At 42.4% G+C, this 17163-nt stretch overlaps 2 protein-coding genes and 1 pseudogene across 3 annotated transcripts; 2 read left to right on the plus strand and 1 right to left on the minus strand.

The window, feature by feature from the left end:
- Positions 1–1630: 1630 nt before the first annotated feature.
- LOC115162659 (serine/threonine-protein kinase Nek9-like) lies at positions 1631–12366 on the plus strand (annotated as a pseudogene).
- Positions 12367–13290: 924 nt separating this feature from the next.
- Positions 13291–15652, minus strand: zc2hc1c (zinc finger, C2HC-type containing 1C). The gene is made up of 3 exons (XM_029713517.1): positions 15459–15652; positions 13674–15286; positions 13291–13569 (listed from the first exon to the last, which is right to left on the minus strand). The coding sequence occupies exons 1-3, from the start codon at positions 15511–15513 to the stop codon at positions 13339–13341; spliced, it is 1899 nt and encodes a 632-aa protein (XP_029569377.1). The 5' UTR covers positions 15514–15652; the 3' UTR covers positions 13291–13338.
- Positions 15653–15710: 58 nt separating this feature from the next.
- On the plus strand, positions 15711–17149 carry acyp1 (acylphosphatase 1, erythrocyte (common) type). 2 transcript variants are annotated; one of them, XM_029713519.1, is made up of 3 exons: positions 15711–15794; positions 16244–16333; positions 16719–17149. In XM_029713519.1, the coding sequence occupies exons 2-3, from the start codon at positions 16253–16255 to the stop codon at positions 16935–16937; spliced, it is 300 nt and encodes a 99-aa protein (XP_029569379.1). In that variant the 5' UTR covers positions 15711–15794; positions 16244–16252; the 3' UTR covers positions 16938–17149. The 2 variants fall into 2 exon arrangements, with proteins under 2 accessions (XP_029569379.1, XP_029569380.1); XM_029713520.1 differs by having other exon boundaries at positions 15719–15794; positions 16248–16333.
- The last annotated feature ends 14 nt before the right edge of the window (positions 17150–17163 follow it).

A 17163-nucleotide genomic window follows, 5' to 3' on the forward strand; every position in this document is an offset into this window, starting at 1 on the left:
ACTCATTTTATTGAGAACTTCCAGAATTGAATGGTGGAATGTGAAGAATTGTAGACGACAGACCCATTCAACATGCATACTATAAACAGTCCAAACTCATCTTGTCTTTTCTTATTATCTTTGGTTTCTGTGAGAAAATAAAGCATGGCGGCGTGCAGAAACTTTCGATTTCTAGAAAGTGTTTTACTCAAATATTTAGATAAATGGTGAGCTCACCCGTGACCGAAAGGTTACAAGATTGAATCCTTGAGCTGACAAGGTCAAAATCTATCATTCTGGCCCTGAACAAGGCAGTTAACCCACTGTTCCTAGGCCATCATTGAAAATAAGAATTTGTTGTTAACTGACTTGCCTAGTTAAATAAAGGTAAAATAAAAAAATAAAAAATCTTTGAAATGCAAGAGAAAGGCCATAATATATTGCTCCACCCCAGGGATTTAGATTTTGGCCACTAGATGGCAGCAGTGTATGTGCAAAGTTTTACACTGATCCAATGAACCATTGCATTCCTGTTCAAAATGTTGTGTCAAGACTGCCCAAATGTGCCTAATTGGTTTATTAATACATTTTCGAGTTCATAACCGTGCACACTCCTCAAACAATAGCATGGTATTCTTTCACTGTAATAGCTACTGTAAATTGGACAGTGCAGTTAGATTTTGTTGGGTATTAATGCGCCCTGAGATCTACAGAAACGCAGTCTAAATAAAGATTTATGAAGTTTGCTTCTGCCCACAGACTTTGCGCTGCACCACCATTCAGATCTAAGCACTAGTAACTTGAGTGTTTCCGGGTCTTTAGTGAATGCATAGAAATGAAAAAGATGGACTCCTTGTGCTGTGGCACAGTCAGCTTCCAAAATGTAAATTTAGGAAAGTGGGTGTTTAAACTGGAGACAGTAATGTATACAGAAAAGAAGATATCTACTATCAGAGATCAGGGGAGATGGTTATTGTATTACTGCGCATTAACAACGTCCAAAGGTTTCGAAAGACCAGGCCAAAATATTTGCAAGTAACTTGGTAACTAGCAAATCAACAACATTGTTGCACACTATTGCTGTGGGATAATGTTTTTGAAGCAGTCGTAAATATGATGATGTAAGATTCTGTATTTATTTTCTTAGTCAACCTTGTGTTCTGTTTCGTTGTGTTCTTGAATGTAGTCCTGTCTTTCATTTTTGTTCATTGATTTCACCTGTGTTAGTTACTCACCTGGTCTCATCAGCTCCTTATTTAGTTCAGTTCATTCTGTTTGTGCCTTTGTGAGGTATTGTTCGTTTTGACTCTACTGAGCCCTTTCCTAGCGCGTTTGTGAGAACCAGGTATAGCCTTCAGTCCTAGTTTTGATTCACTTACTGTATGACCTTTGCCTGCCTGTGACCACGATTCCTGCATTCTGCGAAGGTGAAATAAACACCTGCCGCGCTCTGCTCGTGAATCTACACCTTTTTCTCCCTGAGTATTCATTACAGATGATTGCTTTTACTGATACAATGTATAGCAGTTCTCTGTACATTCTACTCCCCCCAAATGTTATTTTAAATGAAAAGGAGTTTGTTTACACAATTAATTTGTGAATAGTTCGCAATTATTAGGCCTACAGTTGTTTGCTGCTTATTATACTCAAAATGTCACTCAAAGACAATGAAAGGCATTTCGCCTCACTAAATTCATATTCTGTCAGTGAATCTTTCGCCAGTGGGCGATTGACGTCAGTATACAGAGGCAAGGAAGAAAAGTTACATTACATTCCAATCTGGATCCTTGGAAAAGGGGCATTTGGTGAAGCAGACAGAGATAAGCAGGTCAAGCACTATTTCTATCATTCACGCACGCAGACACCTCTGTTCTGTCAGAGCAAAATATACTACTCAAAAAAATAAAGGGAACACTTAAACAACACATCTTAGATCTGAATGAAAGAAAAATCTTATTAAATACTTTTTTCTTTACATAGTTGAATGTGCTGACAACAAAGTCACACAAAAATAATCAATGGAAATCCAATTTATCAACCCATGGAGATCTGGATTTGGAGTCACACTCAAAATTAAAGTGGAAAACCACACTACAGGCTGATCCAACTTTGATGTAATGTCCTTAAAACAAGTCAAAATGAGGCTCAGTAGTGTGTGTGGCCTCCACGTGCCTGTATGACCTCCCTACAACGCCTGGGCATGCTCCTGATGAGGTGGCGGATGGTCTCCTGAGGGATCTCCTCCCAGACCTGGACTAAAGCATCCGCCAACTCCTGGACAGTCTGTGGTGCAACGTGGCGTTGGTGGATGGAGCGAGACATGATGTCCCAGATGTGCTCAATTGGATTCAGGTCTGGGGAACGGGCGGGCCAGTCCATAGCATCAATGCCTTCCTCTTGCAGGAACTGCTGACACACTCCAGCCACATGAGGTCTAGCATTGTCTTGCATTTGGAGGAACCCAGGGCCAACCGCACCAGCATATGGTCTCACAAGGGGTCTGAGGATCTCATCTCGGTACCTAATGGCAGTCAGGCTACCTCTGGTGAGCACATGGAGGGCTGTGCGGCCCCCCAAATAAATTCCACCCCACACCATGACTGACCCACCGCCAAACCGGTCATGCTGGAGGATGTTGCAGGCAGCAGAACGTTCTCCACGGCGTCTCCAGACTCTGTCACTTCTGTCACGTGCTCAGTGTGAACCTGCTTTCATCTGTGAAGAGCACAGGGCGTCAGTGGCAAATTTGCCAATCTTGGTGTTCTCTGGCAAATGCCAAACATCCTGCACGGTGTTGGGCTGTAAGCACAACCCCCACCTGTGGACGTTGGGCCCTCATACCACCCTCATGGAGTCTGTTTCTGACCGTTTGAGCAGACACGTGCACATTTGTGGCCTGCTGGAGGTCATTTTGCAGGGCTCTGGCAGTGCTTCTCCTGCTCCTCCTTGCACAAAGGCGGAGGTAGCGGTCCTGCTGCTGGGTTGTTGCCCTCCTATGGCCTCCTCCACGTCTCCTGATGTACTGGCCTGTCTCCTGGTAGCGCCTCCATGCTCTGGACACTACGCTGACAGACACAGCAAACCTTCTTGCCACAGCTCGCATTGATGTGCAATCCTGGATGAGCTGCACTACCTGAGCCACTTGTGTGGGTTGTAGACTCCGTCTCATGCTACCACTAGAGTGAAAGCTCTGCCAGCATTCAAAAGTGACCAAAACATCAGCCAGGAAGCATAGGAAAAGAGAAGTCGTCTGTGGTCCCCACCTGCAGAACCACTCCTTTATTGGGGTTGTCTTGCTAATTGCTTATAATTTCCACCTGTTGTCTATTCCATTTGCACAACAGCATGTGAAATTTATTGTCAATCAGTGTTGCTTCCTAAGTGGACAGTTTGATTTCACAGAAGTGTGATTGACTTGGAGTTACATTGTGTTGTTTAAGTGTTCCCTTTATTTTTTTGAGCAGTGTACACACAAAGTTAATTGACCTATTAGGCCTGTTTATTAGTGATCTACAATAGCTTTTCCTGCATGCTGAGTGAATCTCCCACCAAACCTGGCCAGTAGCCTCTGAGATGGCCAGTCTACTTTAGTTTTCATACCCCAATGAGAAAGGCTTGCGAGAGAGCTGAAGATCCATTACATTCCCGAGCCGTTTGACAAAATTGCTATTATTCACGTTGCTCAAGAGTAATAGTGTGAGGACATGGTTAGTATTTATTTGATCCCAACAGGAAAACGACAACCTTTTGTAAATGTCAGACCTTTGTTTACTTGCTGAAAGAACAGTTTGTTTGATTAGAGCCTACATCATGTATAGTACATTATTAGGGATATACCCTATTTTATCTTATTATTACTCGATTACATTTTATAATAGCAGAAACACACAATGGGGGGGGGGATAACATTAATATTTTAACTTTGAGTAAGTAATTGCAGTGAAGTCTTGTTGCCTGAGGTCTCTTGGGCTGTTATTTGTTGTAGCCTTCAAAGTGAGTGTGTTTCTGATCTCATCCTCACCTCTCTCTGTCTGTTCTCTGTCTGTCCCCTGTCAATCACTCTACAGGACAACTCTCTGGTGGTGTGGAAGGAGGTTGACTTGAACTGCCTCTCAGATAAAGAGCATAAAGATGTCACAAATGAGATCAGCATCCTCTTCATCCTACAGCACAACAACATCAACAGCCTACTTCAACCATTTCATGGACAAGGACACTCTGCTCATTGAGCTTGAATGGTGAGATGGTGAGATATGGCATCATCTTAACACTTGAATGTGGTGTATTTGTATGAAATACACATGGGATATTAAAGCTGTGTTATTAAGTGTCCTTATTAAACGTGATACTTTGTATGACGGGATAATGATATTGGCTCAATTGAAATATGATTGCCCCAATTGTAATGTTCTGGCAGTTACAATAGCAATATAAAATGACCACTATCTTTTCAATTTCAGGAGGAAATCTTTTTGATAAAATCAACCAACAGAAGGGGAAACGCTTCACTGAGGAGGTATGAAAGTGAAACACAACATGATGTAAGGGTGTATTGTACCTAGAGACACACAATGGCTCTGACTTTGTTCTAGATAAGAACAATTGTGAACATTCAACTATATATTTTCCCTGCCAGTTTTTAATATCTAAAACATCTTAAATTCCTCTAGGTTGTTATATGGTACCTGTACCAAGTCACCTCTGCAGTGGCTCACATTCATAAGGCTGGTATCCTGCACAGGTAAATTCCAGGGTTGGGTCCAAACTTTCCTCAATGATTGTGCTATGAGCTGCTTTGATTATTTGTATTACATGTAAGCTGTGTTGGTTATGAATACAAAAGTCCTCATTATTAGGTCTGGTCACATTTTTGTTTTTGCTGACCTATTTTATTCTTCTCTTGAAGGGATATCAAGACACTGAATATCTTCCTAACTAAAACAAACCTTATAGAGTTGGGTGATAACATTTTAAGTATTAGCCTTGAAAGCTGTGCTTTTCTGGTGCTATGTTGACCAAGTAGATCTCAATTACGTAGTGCTGAATGAAGTTAACACACAGCCATTATAGTTACTGCAGAGCTGATTACAGAGCTATTAGAGCACATATGCTGATCACATTCAGTGAACAGATTTGGTGGACAGACTGGATACTCAAACCAAATCAAGTACAGAGCAGTGTGGTTGTTCTGTCCCTTTGTGGGCGTAGTCTACATATCTCTCCCTGTGTGTACCTAAGCCTGCTGTATTTGTAGTCAGCTCCATCCATGGCTCTTCACTCTGCCACAGGGACATGACTTCTGTTTGGAGGCAGGCGTGAAAAGGGGTAGCAGCGAGTGTACAGCTAATTGTGACCACAAGCAGTGCTATTTGTGTCTGACGGCCCGTATGGATAGCTAGAGAGTCCGGTTAGCCAATGTGCGGGAGCACTGATTGGTCAGCCCAATTGAGGTAGTATGTACATGAATGTATAGTTAAAGTGACTATGCATATATGATAAACAGGGCCACACAATGCAAATAGTCTGGGTAGCCATTTGATTACCCGTTCAGGAGTCTTATGGCTTGGGGGTAAAAACTGTTGAGAAGTATTTTTGTCCTAGACTTGGCACTCCGGTACCGCTTGCCATGCGGTAGTAGCTTGAACAGTCTATGGCTGGGGTTTTAGACAATTTTTAGGGCCTTCCTCTGACACCGCCTGGTGTAGAGGTCCTGGATGGCAGGCAGCTTTGCCCCAGTGATGTACTGGGCCGTACACACTACCCTCTGTAGTGCCTTGCGGTCAGAGGCCGAGCAATTGCCGTACCAGGCAGTGATGAAACCAGTCAGGATGCTCTCGACGTTGCAGCTGTAGAACCTTTTGAGGATCTCAGGACCCATGCCAAATCTTTTTATTCTCCTGTGGGGGAATATGCTTTGTCGTGCCCTCTTCACGACTGTCTTGGTGTGTTTGGACCATTCTAGTTTGTTGTTGATGTGGACACCAAGGAACTTGAAGCTCTCAACCTGCTCCACTACAGCCCCGTCGATGAGAATGGGGGTGTGCTCGGTGCTCCTTTTCCTGTAGTCCACAATCATCTCCTTAGTCTTGGTTACATTGAGGGATAGGTTGTTATTCTGGCACCACCCGGCCAGGTCTCTGTTATGGGTGTAAGATGGCACAGTGATGCCATCTGTTGGTAAATGTTAATTACTGCAACTCCAGTGTTTTACCGGTGTGCTTGAAATACCCGGATGTATTGCAAAATACTGAACAAGACTGGTTACTCGCATCCATGCCTCTGTCTCGTCATTTAACATTCAAACAGTCTCTGACCTCCTCCCTATAGGCTGTCTCGTCATTGATCAGGCCTACCACTGTTGTGTCGTCTGCAAACTTAATGATGGTGTTGGAGTCGTGCCTGGCCATGCAGTCGTGGGTGAACAGGGAGTACAGGAGGGGACTGAGCACGCACCCCTGGGGCGCTCCAGTGTTGAGGATCAACGTGGCAGATGTGTTGCTACCTACCCTACATGTACTTCACACAGTTCAGGAGACAACTTCAAATCAGACATCTGGGCGATGGCCTGTCATCTTTGAAGTCTTAACTCTCACAGAACATTTGATGCTACGGTATGTGTCCTGCTTATCTTTTTACCCCATTTTGCAATTAATACACATTTGCCTGCTTTTGTCATGTTTTCTACCATGTAAAAACATGGCATTGGCTGATTATGAAGGTCCCCTTTCTATTGATGTCACTTTGATGCATTTCTGATTGTATGCTGCTGCTTGTCTATGTAGAAGCCACCGAACCTGTGTGTGAAGATGGTGCAGGGAAACTGGACCATGGAGGTCAACTCTGAAGTATATTCCTCTTCGCTGATCAAGCTGGTGTACGAGTGCTTAGATCAGGATAGTTGCTGTAGCTACAGGTTTCTGGGGGAAGATGCTGTGGTCAGAACATGTACAGCATACTATCGTTTCAGTTTTTTATTGTTGCCATCATTACAAAACGTACATGTGTAGAGAATCAGTTGATGTAAGACATGACAATGGATTTGTTACATGTAGAAAGATGTGTGATGGATGCTAATGTAACAAATGTGATGTTTGATACATTTATTTGCAGGATCCAGAAAACGGACCCACAGCTGATGAGATTCTGGACCAGCCAATCCTCTCCTCTCTCTGAATCTGAAGTGGGGAGAAAATGTGATGGGATGTCTGAAAGAGAATAGAGAAGATGGTGTGATTGCTTAGATATAGGTATAGTAAGATATATCATCAAAACAGCTGTTTTAATGGACTAAATTACATTTAGTTTTGTTTCAGGGAGCTTGAGGATAGAGTTGCCTTGCTGAACTCAGTAATGCGAGTATGTTCAACACATTCACCTAATCATGCAAATGTGGTATTTGTAAAATGATATATATTTAAGTTAATTTGTGACTTGTCCAAACAGTAGGTTGAGCAACACAATTGAGAGCCCTGTTGCTGTAGTGACAACACGCTCTAGGGAGGTGTATTTCTGGGGAGGAGAATTTCACACCCCAGAAACTGGATGCCTTTAAGGGTGAAAGCAGTGGCCAGCATGTGTGTTCAGGGGAGACCCACTTTTCTGTGGTTACCGTGGAGAAAGAGCTGCACACTTGGGCTGTGAGTACCATGTTCCTGTAAGTCCAAGGCAGAAAAAACATTTCAAGCACTTTCAAGTTGTTTTTGTTGATTAAACATGTGCCCTTTTGATGTCGTGATTTCATTTTATAGTGTCCAAGATGCTGGGCCATGGGGCCCAGGCCTCGTATCGGCAGCCACGCAAGGTTGAGAGGCTGCAGGGAAAGGCCATCCGTCAGGTCGCTTGTGGAGCTGATTTCACTGCCTGTGTCACTGGTGAGTGGTCTGCCTGTGTCACTGGTGAGTGGTCTGCCTGTGTGGAGCACTAATCCAGTAGAATAGGATGTTTACAGTGGGAGGGCTCTGTTTCTGTTTTTTTACAACACAGATACAATTCAAACAGATTTGGTCTAGTTTGACAACATACTGTTGATGTGTTTCGTTTCAGATGAGGACCAAATGTACATGTTTGGTTCTGACTACTACAGCTGTATTGGAGTGGCGAAAGAGCAGGGCTTGTAGGTGCTAGAGCCTGTGCTGTTGGAATTCTTTGAGGAGTGGCCTGTCAGGCAGGTGTCCTGTGCAGACAACCATGTGGTGGTGCTGACCCACAGGGGAGACATCTAGTCCTGGGCCTGTGGAGAGCATGGTATGTACCAGAACAGCGTATACTGAGCTACACAGCAGTACTGTATGTCTACCACCATGCCTCCCTAAAGCTCCATATCCATTGTCCTACCTTATCTTGCCAGTAGATGGAGCTATGATGATGGAGATAATTCATTTATGAAGTTGGCCTTTTCCTCAGTCTTGGCCTGGACTGTGAGGATGACTTTAACTCCCTCATGCAAGTAAGATTTTGCCCTCTAGTTTCCAGCAGAGCACTTGAACATATCATTTAATTCTGCTCATGGGGAATGGGGCAATGACGTCTCAATTTTATCATCCAGACAAATGAATGAAAATGTGTTTGAATCCACCATTTAAATCGATAGGAAGCATAATGTTGTATCGTCTGGCGTTCACAGGTGGACATACCCAAAGGAGCCATTATCTCCTCTGTGGCCTTGACGGAACCTTCTGACAGTCTGGCAAAGTCCTGGCCTGTGGGAACAACAATCTGAACCTTGGAGTCTCTGGCCTCAAACCTTCCTGGAGAGGTACAGCATCACATTCAACATACTAGGATCCACTCACAGGCTCTTCTCATTGCTTTAAAATAAGGAATAATGCAATTAATGGTGGAGAATTTAAGTTTTCTTCCTTCAATATCAGGCCTTCCAGAGGATACCATACACCACTACTCTCACTTTGGTCAAGCAGCTGGCCAGGTATAAGATCCAAGTAATTTCCGCTGGGAAGACCCACACTGCTGCCATCAACGGTACAGCTACCAGACTCTCCTCTTTTTTTTCTGATCCTCAATTGAAAGTATATAGAATTTTATATAAAGACATGGTTCTGACTGAACTCTGACCTTGCAGGCTGATGACCTTTGGTTGCAAAAATTATGGTCAGCTTGGTGTGAAGGACTTCAAGAAGGACCAGGGCATCCAGCTCTTGTTGGGGTCTTTTGGGGGGGGGGGAGGTGGTCAGCAAAGTGTCCTGCGGAGATGGCTTCACCATCGCAGCCACGGAGGGTCAGAAAAACAACTAAACTTCAACATTCTCTGTTGCAGCATGTTGTTGAATATGCTGTTTAATGTGTATATGCAGCTTAAAGTTGTGGTGCTTTTTTTTCTTCTTCGCTTTATTCTGTTAGCAGGGAGTCCTCTGCTCTGACCTACAAAAGTAGGACTCAATCTAATGGAGAATACCGGTAGATTCCCTGTTTAGGTTCTGGAAGGATACAGGCAAATCTCTCATTCTTTCAGACAATCAGATCTTTGCCTGGGGAAAAGCAGGAAACAGATGCCTGGGAATGCTTTACCACAACCCATTTTAGGCTCCCTCCACCATGTGCCAGACCTCTCCTGTCGCGGCTGGCACACCATTCTCACCATGGGTTAGCCACTAACTTCTGTTCTAACACCAGCTAATAATTGATTGAAAAATACAGTTGAGATTATGTTCCCTGTTTACAGAAAAGGTTCTCAACTCTGCTCAAACAGCTGTGGACTTTTAATTGGCAGTGGTAAGTAAGATGGCCATGGTCTCGCTGGTTACTTTATCATTACATTCACAATCTGAACAGGTCAATAGTTTTATACCAGTGTGGTAATGTACTGACCACATGGTGTGTCCTGGTGTTTGTCGGTTCACACTAAGGCCTGGGCCAGGCCTCTACCTCCACTGTGGATCTGGAGAGTGAGCCAGGCTCAGACAGGGCTACATGAAGGGCGATTGGGGGGCACTAAGGAGGATGACACAGACGAGCAACACATCAAGACAGCCTGTCACGTCCTGACCCTAGTAAGATGTCATTTTCTATAGTAGAGTAGGTCAGGGCGTGACGGGTGTTTTGGGGTTTTCTATGTTTTCTATTTCTATGTTTAAGTTCTAGTTTTTCTATTTCTATGTTGGGGTTGATCTCCAATTGGAGGCAGCTGATCCTCGTTGCTTCTGATTGGAGATCATATTTAAGTAAGGGTTTTTCTATTTCTATGTTGGGGTTGTTTGGGTTGATCTCCAATTGGAGGCAGCTGATCCTCGTTGCCTCTGATTGGAGATCATATTTAAGTAGGGGTTTTTCTTCGTGGGTTTTTGTGAGTAGTTGTTTTCCGTTTTGTCAAGTGTACCTGACGGAACTGTTGGCTGTTGTTTTGTTTAAGTGTCTTCATTAAAGTTAAGAAATGAGCACTCTACCCGCTGCGCCTTGGTCCCCTTCATATGACCCTCATTACACAGCCATGACGTCTCTGACGAACCAGACTGGCGACAGCTCTTGCCCCGTCTGGCTGCGCCAGTTTTGTACTCAAAACAACAAGCGTAATAAAAGCCTGAACAGAGAGGGTTATGGCCACTGAATGTTGGTGTCCCTCCCTGTCCATCCTCTCTAACAGGAGCTACAGGATGCAGAGTTCATCCCAATGCCAGATGATTCCAGAGGCTGCATACCTGGCCCGCTGGCTCCTTTCTCAGAGAGCGTCACACTGCTCTATGATGAGCTGCAGGAGGTGAAGGCTGCAACCGCTGCTGCCGCCACTGAGAAAGGCCTCTCGGTTATGACAAACGCACCTGACTACATCCCCATGCTAATGTCTCAACCTAACCAAGTGTTGTTTCTTTAGACCGCTCGTATGGGCTGTGATGGGGTCAACGGGTTGGAGGAGGCAGGAGCCTGTAAAAGGGGAGGCACCAACTGCTACAGAGCAAGCAATGAGTTAGCAGAGGTAAGTGCAAGATAACCCCTTACACACATTGTTACAGCACAAGGCTAGTTGAGACAGTATTTTGGTGCAGTTGATTGTGTTTGCTCTGTGTTTCTCTGTAGTTGTTGCCATTTTATTTTACAGTTGCGAGAGACCAAGAGGCAGCGATCCAGTTGTTCCAGAAGCAGGTAAGCATTACTCACTATAGACTAGTGGTACCCGGGTCAGCTGTTTGTTCATCTGCCCCTGCTCACAATTGCAAATAATTTTTTTATATATGATTAAGTGAAAATCTGAGGCCCCACACTTGACCCTAACCCACAAATATAGAAAATGCGCTGTAGGCTACAGTCAGAAGGTAGGTTTTTTGACAGGGGGTGGAGGATTGTTTTTTGCATAATTTGTTTCTTATAATTTCTGACATTTTAGTAGGCTATTTGTTAATCAACTTGTCTATAATTAGATGCATGCAGCTTCTCTTCTGTCATTATGTTGCCCTAGAAGACTAAATAAACACTTGCTCACTAGAATAATGTCATAAATGATAGAAGGAATGCTTCAATTTAGTTGACATCGGTCAAGTTTTCTGTCATCTCTGCTTCTTTTGCAGAGCAAACCAAACATGTTTCTGATAAGATTTCAGTTTGGTTTGGATGTGTATTTTATGTGGTGGAAATACAATCAGCTTGTATGATTCTGATAAAGATAGCACCCCCACAGATGGTATCTAACTGCACATTCACATTCTCTCAAGATGATGAAATAAATGAATCGTATTTCTTCACTCCTGTTGTCGAGTCAAAATGTACATTTGTGTCAATTTGCTGCAATAAATATTAAAACTGAGGTTACAGACCTACAGTCAGTTTCCATTTAACCCATCTGAACAGTAGGCTACAGTTCCCTTGATGTGCCATAGGCCTATTTGAAGTCCCGTCTTGTGACTGTCGAATAATTTGAAGGGGTGTACACATACACTATATATACACAAAAGTATGTTCCAATGTGAATTTCAAGTACTTATTTTTTGCTAATTTCATTTCAAAAGCCCTGAGCCCTGTTCTTCATATGTGATGCTGTTAAAAAAAGCCTAAATACTATTTCAAATAGCCAAAGGTATACTAAATATTGTCTCTCTTACATCTAATTTACCAAAGAAGTATTTAGTGTTAACATTTAAGTATTTACAATCTTGTGTATTTCATATGATGATCAGCTTGCTGTTCTGTATCTGAAAAAAATGGTGTATGAGGTTCACTTTTACAGAACTCAAACTACTGATTTCAATATAGACAATCACTTATTTTTATTGCCTTAAGATGATAACCTTGAATTTGTTTTAACTAGTATTTAAGTGGAGGAAATTGTCATTTTATGGTTAATCTTCCTTCTGTACAGTTCTCTTCCTAGAATATAGAAAAGTGTAATATTCACATTGTGTATTTGTTTACTCTGGGTGGTGTGTACAGTATGTGTTTTAAGTGTCCTTTACCAACAGCTTATAAGCTTGCAACTCTTGGTTGGTGTGCAGTTAATTGATACAGTACACAACCCTGGAATTTCCTTTATCAGTGCAAGAGAAACATCCTTAGTGCTTTTGCATACTCTTAAACCAAAAATTGTGTTGATGACTTGTGCATAAATAAAAAGAATAGGCTATGCTTTTTATACAGTTTGTTTAATGTTGAAATATTACACCTATACTGTTTATTTTTGCAATCAATTTTTTTCCAGTGGCTTAGCTTACCTTATGCAACATAAAATGTAGTGGGTGTACTGTTAGTGGTCTTACGTTCCACCATTCATAGAGGCACCTTTGTTTTATGCTTCAGATGAATTCTGAAATGAAGCGAACACTATAGACAAAGCAAAATATATATATATTTTTTTGTGCTTCAAAATCCACCAATTGTTATCGTTGGTTTTCATTTTCTTTTAACACTTTTGCAGACTGTCATAAATCTTGTTCGGCAGTATCTAATACTGTATTTCTACAGTATTTACAATTTAGGCATGACATCTAAATAGTTTAGTTCCCCCCACTTCAAAGGCAGTGTGAAAAATGTGTAAAAACTATACTCTAACAAACATGTTATTTTATACTAAATACTCTCATACTAAACCACAACGCCATACCTGTACATTTTGCTCTATAAAAATGTAAGTTAATGCAGAGGCTTTTAGGTAACAAATTCCATATAAATTGCATCAGGGCTTAAGTTTTAACATCTGAAACCCTACCTCTTCAAAAAAGTTTATTAAATAATGCCACTACTTTATTGAGGAAAAATGTACTTATTATAACTGAGATATGTGGTTGTCTCACCTAGCTGTTTTAAGATGAATGCACTAATTGTAGGTCGTTCTGGATATGAGCTTCTGCTAAATGACTCAAATGTAAAATGTAGTTTTGAATGCTTTTTATAAACATCATTGCAAATGAGTTGGTTTTGTCAGTGGCGTTGGCGGGGAGGTGGAGGGCGACTCTTGATGTTCTGGCACTTGGGGATATGTCGCTCTGCTGGCCCAGGGGCAAAGCGGCGGGCACAGTGAGGGCAGGTCACATAATCATCATTGTCTTGGATAGGTGGTTGGGGCTGCAAAGCACCTGCTGCTGGAACATGGGCTTGGCGCAGATTACGAATGAATGCCTCGTGTTTCTGCCTCCAGTTGCTCTTCTTTAGCTGTAAATCAACAAAATCATATTAACCAGGGTTGAGAAATGGCATGAGAAACGAGAAAAATACCATTATTTCCTCAAGTTAAAGAAAGTGGGGAAAACTCTTACCTCAGGAGACTTGCTTCTTGAGTTGGTTTTCATGAACTCTTCCAGGTCAGTTCCCTTGGCCCTGTACTTGGAGGAGTCAAAGACTTTGCGGCTGGAGTGCTGCATCCTCTCACAGACCTGAAGGTGCTTCTCTAGCCTCTCTGCAGCAAATTTTCTGTGGCAAATTGTGCAAGGGATGAGCTGGAGGCTAGCATTGTCAACACTCTCCGCTGGGCTGAGTTCCACTTGCAGTAGCCGACTTGACTGGCGGTGAACTGAGGGTGATGTGTGGGAAGCTTCTCGAGATATTTTTCTACAATTGATGCTACTGCGGCTCCCTGGCACTGATCTATGTGCAGTTTTAAGCTGTCCCTCCTGATCCAGCCCTCTACGAAATATGTCACGCTCCTTCCTCTTATCATCAGCTGAGACATACCTCTCTATAGAAGACCTTTCCCACTTATACTCCCTCTCCCAGTCTCTTTTCTTCTCAACCTGCTCCCTATTTTGTTCTCTCTCTTTCACTTTCTCCCTCTCCCACCTATTCCTCTCAAATCTTTTCTCCCTCTCCCAATTTGTATCCTTTTCATTCTCCCTTTCTCTAGCCCTTCTGCTCCACTCTCCATTTTTCTCCCTCTGTTGCTCTAGGTCCTTCTCAACCCTCCTGTCTCTACTCCACTCTGGCTTGATCACAATTTCCCTTTCCATTCTTTCCAACCTCTCCCACTCTTCTGCAAGTGCCCTCTTCTTCTCTCTTCTCTCCCTATTTAACTCTTCTTTTTTCTCTCTCTGCCACTCAATATCCTCCCGGCTTTTATCCCTCATAATCAACCTCTCCCTCCTTTCCATCTCGTGAACTCTCTCCTTTTCCCTTCTCTGCTCAGCTGAGGACACCTTGCTCTCGATCCACTCCTTTTCTCTTTCCACTGGTCTCCTAATATGCCTCTCTGCCCTCTTCGTGTTATCACCTGAGACAGTTCTCTCCCTCTTCTGCATTTCTCTCACTTTTTCCTGAGTTTTCAACAGCTTCTCCTGGAGTATTAGTTTATCCATTTCAATTTTCCTTGCCATCCTCCGCTCATAATCCAGCCTCTGCTGCTCTCCCTTTGATCGTTTGTACCCAGCAACCCTTCTGCTGTTTGTGTTCTCTTCCAATGATGGTGAAGGATCCTCAGCAGGTCTTCTGTGGCTTATTATGCCACTTCTTCTATCATACTCTGAGTGATCATGTGGTGGTGAGGGAAAATACGGAGGGAGTCTTTGAAACTCATTAGGTTTACAAGCTACCTCGTCATTACTCAACCTATCTATGATTAAAGTTCTTTTATGGTAAACAGGCTTCAGTGAAAATGCCTTGTCCACTCCATCTGCTTTCCTCCCAGACACAATATCACCTGGTTCTTCAGGGTAAACATACTTTGTCCTTGCTGAGTTATGTGTTCTGCCTTGGGAGGAATATTTGGATTGATGAAATGTCTCTTGGGAATACTGTTGCTGCCATTCATTCATGGCAGTACTTTCCCTTGGTCTATGATCCTCAAATGGTTGCTCTCGAAGGCTGGTCTGATGTTTCAAAGGGTGATGCAAAGCTCTTGAGCGGTCCTTCACAGGTGGGAGTTTTTCCAATATCACTTCTTTATCCAATAAAAGAAAAGGGTCAGGGTGAGGATGCGGAGCCATTTGCAACCTATGCATAATTATACCCCCAAAGAAATGGTTGATTAGGGGTTGATTTTACTTGTTGAGAAGATAAGGCCTAGCTAACTATATGACTTAGCTAGCTAAACGTTACATGAATTGACTCACCAGCTGCTCTCCCTCTTGAATTGCCAGATTTCTCTTTGTGATTCTCTTTCAGCATTTCACTACTGCTTAGCAATGGCTAACGTTACTCCAAGACATGACTAATTATCTTCTTTAAAATTAGGTTGTGAATATCTCAAATGTTGACAGCAGTAGCAACATGCACACACTTAGCACCTGTTTTGTTGGTATCAGTTGCCTAGAAACAAGGTATTTTGTTAACGTTTTCTGATTGGTGCAGTACTGACATCCGGAAGCAATGACCGGATGTTACGAAAAATAGCTGTCTGAATGAAAATCTCTAAACTGCCAAACCATTTTGGAGAAAGCTGAGCGAAGGTATGATTTAGTAAACTAGCTATATAAACAATGACAATATTATGCGCTTGTTCTAATTGCACCGATAAGGGGCAAATGAAGATCACAGGTTAGCAAGCTAGTTAGCTAGCTACAGTAATGAAAGTGGAGGCTAAACTAGCTTTGGGACACAACATAGGGAGTCTGTACACAGACAGTGTGTCCCAAAGCTATGGCTAAACATGCTGTTTGAGTCAGTCTCTTGTGTTGGTGAAGCTGTAAGTAACCTAGTTACATCTGCAACTAGCTAACTACAATAAATAGGTAGTCTCTAGGCAGACCGGCAATGTTCCCTAGGTCTGGGATGTCTGAGACTAATAAATAGGTATAACAAAGTAAAACATCGTTTGGCCTATCTAGGTAGCTACTCGCATTTGTGTTGAATTGAACCCTTCAGAAATACTGATATATTTTTTTCGCTTTTCATTAAGACAGCTGGGATGTCTACTGAAGAGATGATTTCAGTAGATTATGAAATATTTGGGAGAGTTCAAGGTGTATTTTTTCGAAAATACACTCAGGTAAGAATGCAATACAACAGTAGGACATAAACCATTAAGCCATTATGATGATTATTATTTGTCATTTGAAAGTCATGTTTCATACCTATGCTTAGTAACACATGGTCAATTAGCAGGCTGACTGTCAGTCAGTAGATTGGACATAAGCATACTTTCATAGCTACTCATTTATGTTTTCAGCTGTATGGTGTGCTTCATTTAATTTCTTTGTCACTCAGTCATGCTAGCAGGAGTAAGCAGCCCTGGCCTGGAGGTCCTGGCTGAGACACATCAGGGGTTGTAGTGCTGAGCTGGAATAAAAATGTGTATACCTTGTGGCTATTCAAGGAAACACTGCTGAGTAATGATAACTTCTCCTTCTGCCATATTGGGTGGTGTTTTTCAGGCAGAGGGGAAAAAGCTAGGTTTGGTCGGCTGGGTGCAGAACACAGAGGCAGGAACTGTGCAGGGGCAGTTTCAAGGTCCAAGCAACAAGGTGAGACAGATGCAGGATTGGCTGAAGTCCACTGGGAGCCCCAAGTCACAAATCATCAAAGCAGAGTTCAAGAATGAGAAGAACGTTAAGAGTTTGGATCACTCAACGTTCAAAATAGTTCGCTCTTGAATTTATTTTATAGAGTATTACATTCCAAACTAATGTGTGAGATATTCTTGTTATTTAAAATGAGGATTGTTTTGTTAGTTCCTGAAATGGAAAGCTTTAGAAATGTACTGTAAATCATTTAAACTTATTTCAATGTATGTTAGGCCTTTACTCTGAATTGTGTGTTAATGTGTAATATTTAAAATACAACTAAAATAAAATATTTAACACAATTTAATTGTGTATT

The sequence above is a fragment of the Salmo trutta genome, chromosome 25 (assembly GCF_901001165.1).
Source record: "Salmo trutta chromosome 25, fSalTru1.1, whole genome shotgun sequence".
NCBI lineage: Eukaryota > Metazoa > Chordata > Actinopteri > Salmoniformes > Salmonidae > Salmo > Salmo trutta.

Excerpts from the sequence above, each read along its gene's own strand:
- zc2hc1c (XM_029713517.1), bottom strand. The coding sequence starts at position 15,513 with ATGCTGAAAGAGAATCACAAAGAGAAATCTGGCAATTCAAGAGGGAGA. Across the intron at positions 15,287-15,458 it reads TTCAAGAGGGAGAGCAGCTG|AAGTGATATTGGAAAAACTC; the intron begins GTGAGTCAATTC and ends TATTGGATAAAG. Across the intron at positions 13,570-13,673 it reads CAAGAAGCAAGTCTCCTGAG|CTAAAGAAGAGCAACTGGAG; the intron begins GTAAGAGTTTTC and ends GTTGATTTACAG.
- acyp1 (XM_029713519.1), top strand. The coding sequence starts at position 16,253 with ATGTCTACTGAAGAGATGATTTCAGTAGATTATGAAATATTTGGGAGA. Across the intron at positions 16,334-16,718 it reads TTTTTCGAAAATACACTCAG|GCAGAGGGGAAAAAGCTAGG; the intron begins GTAAGAATGCAA and ends GGTGTTTTTCAG.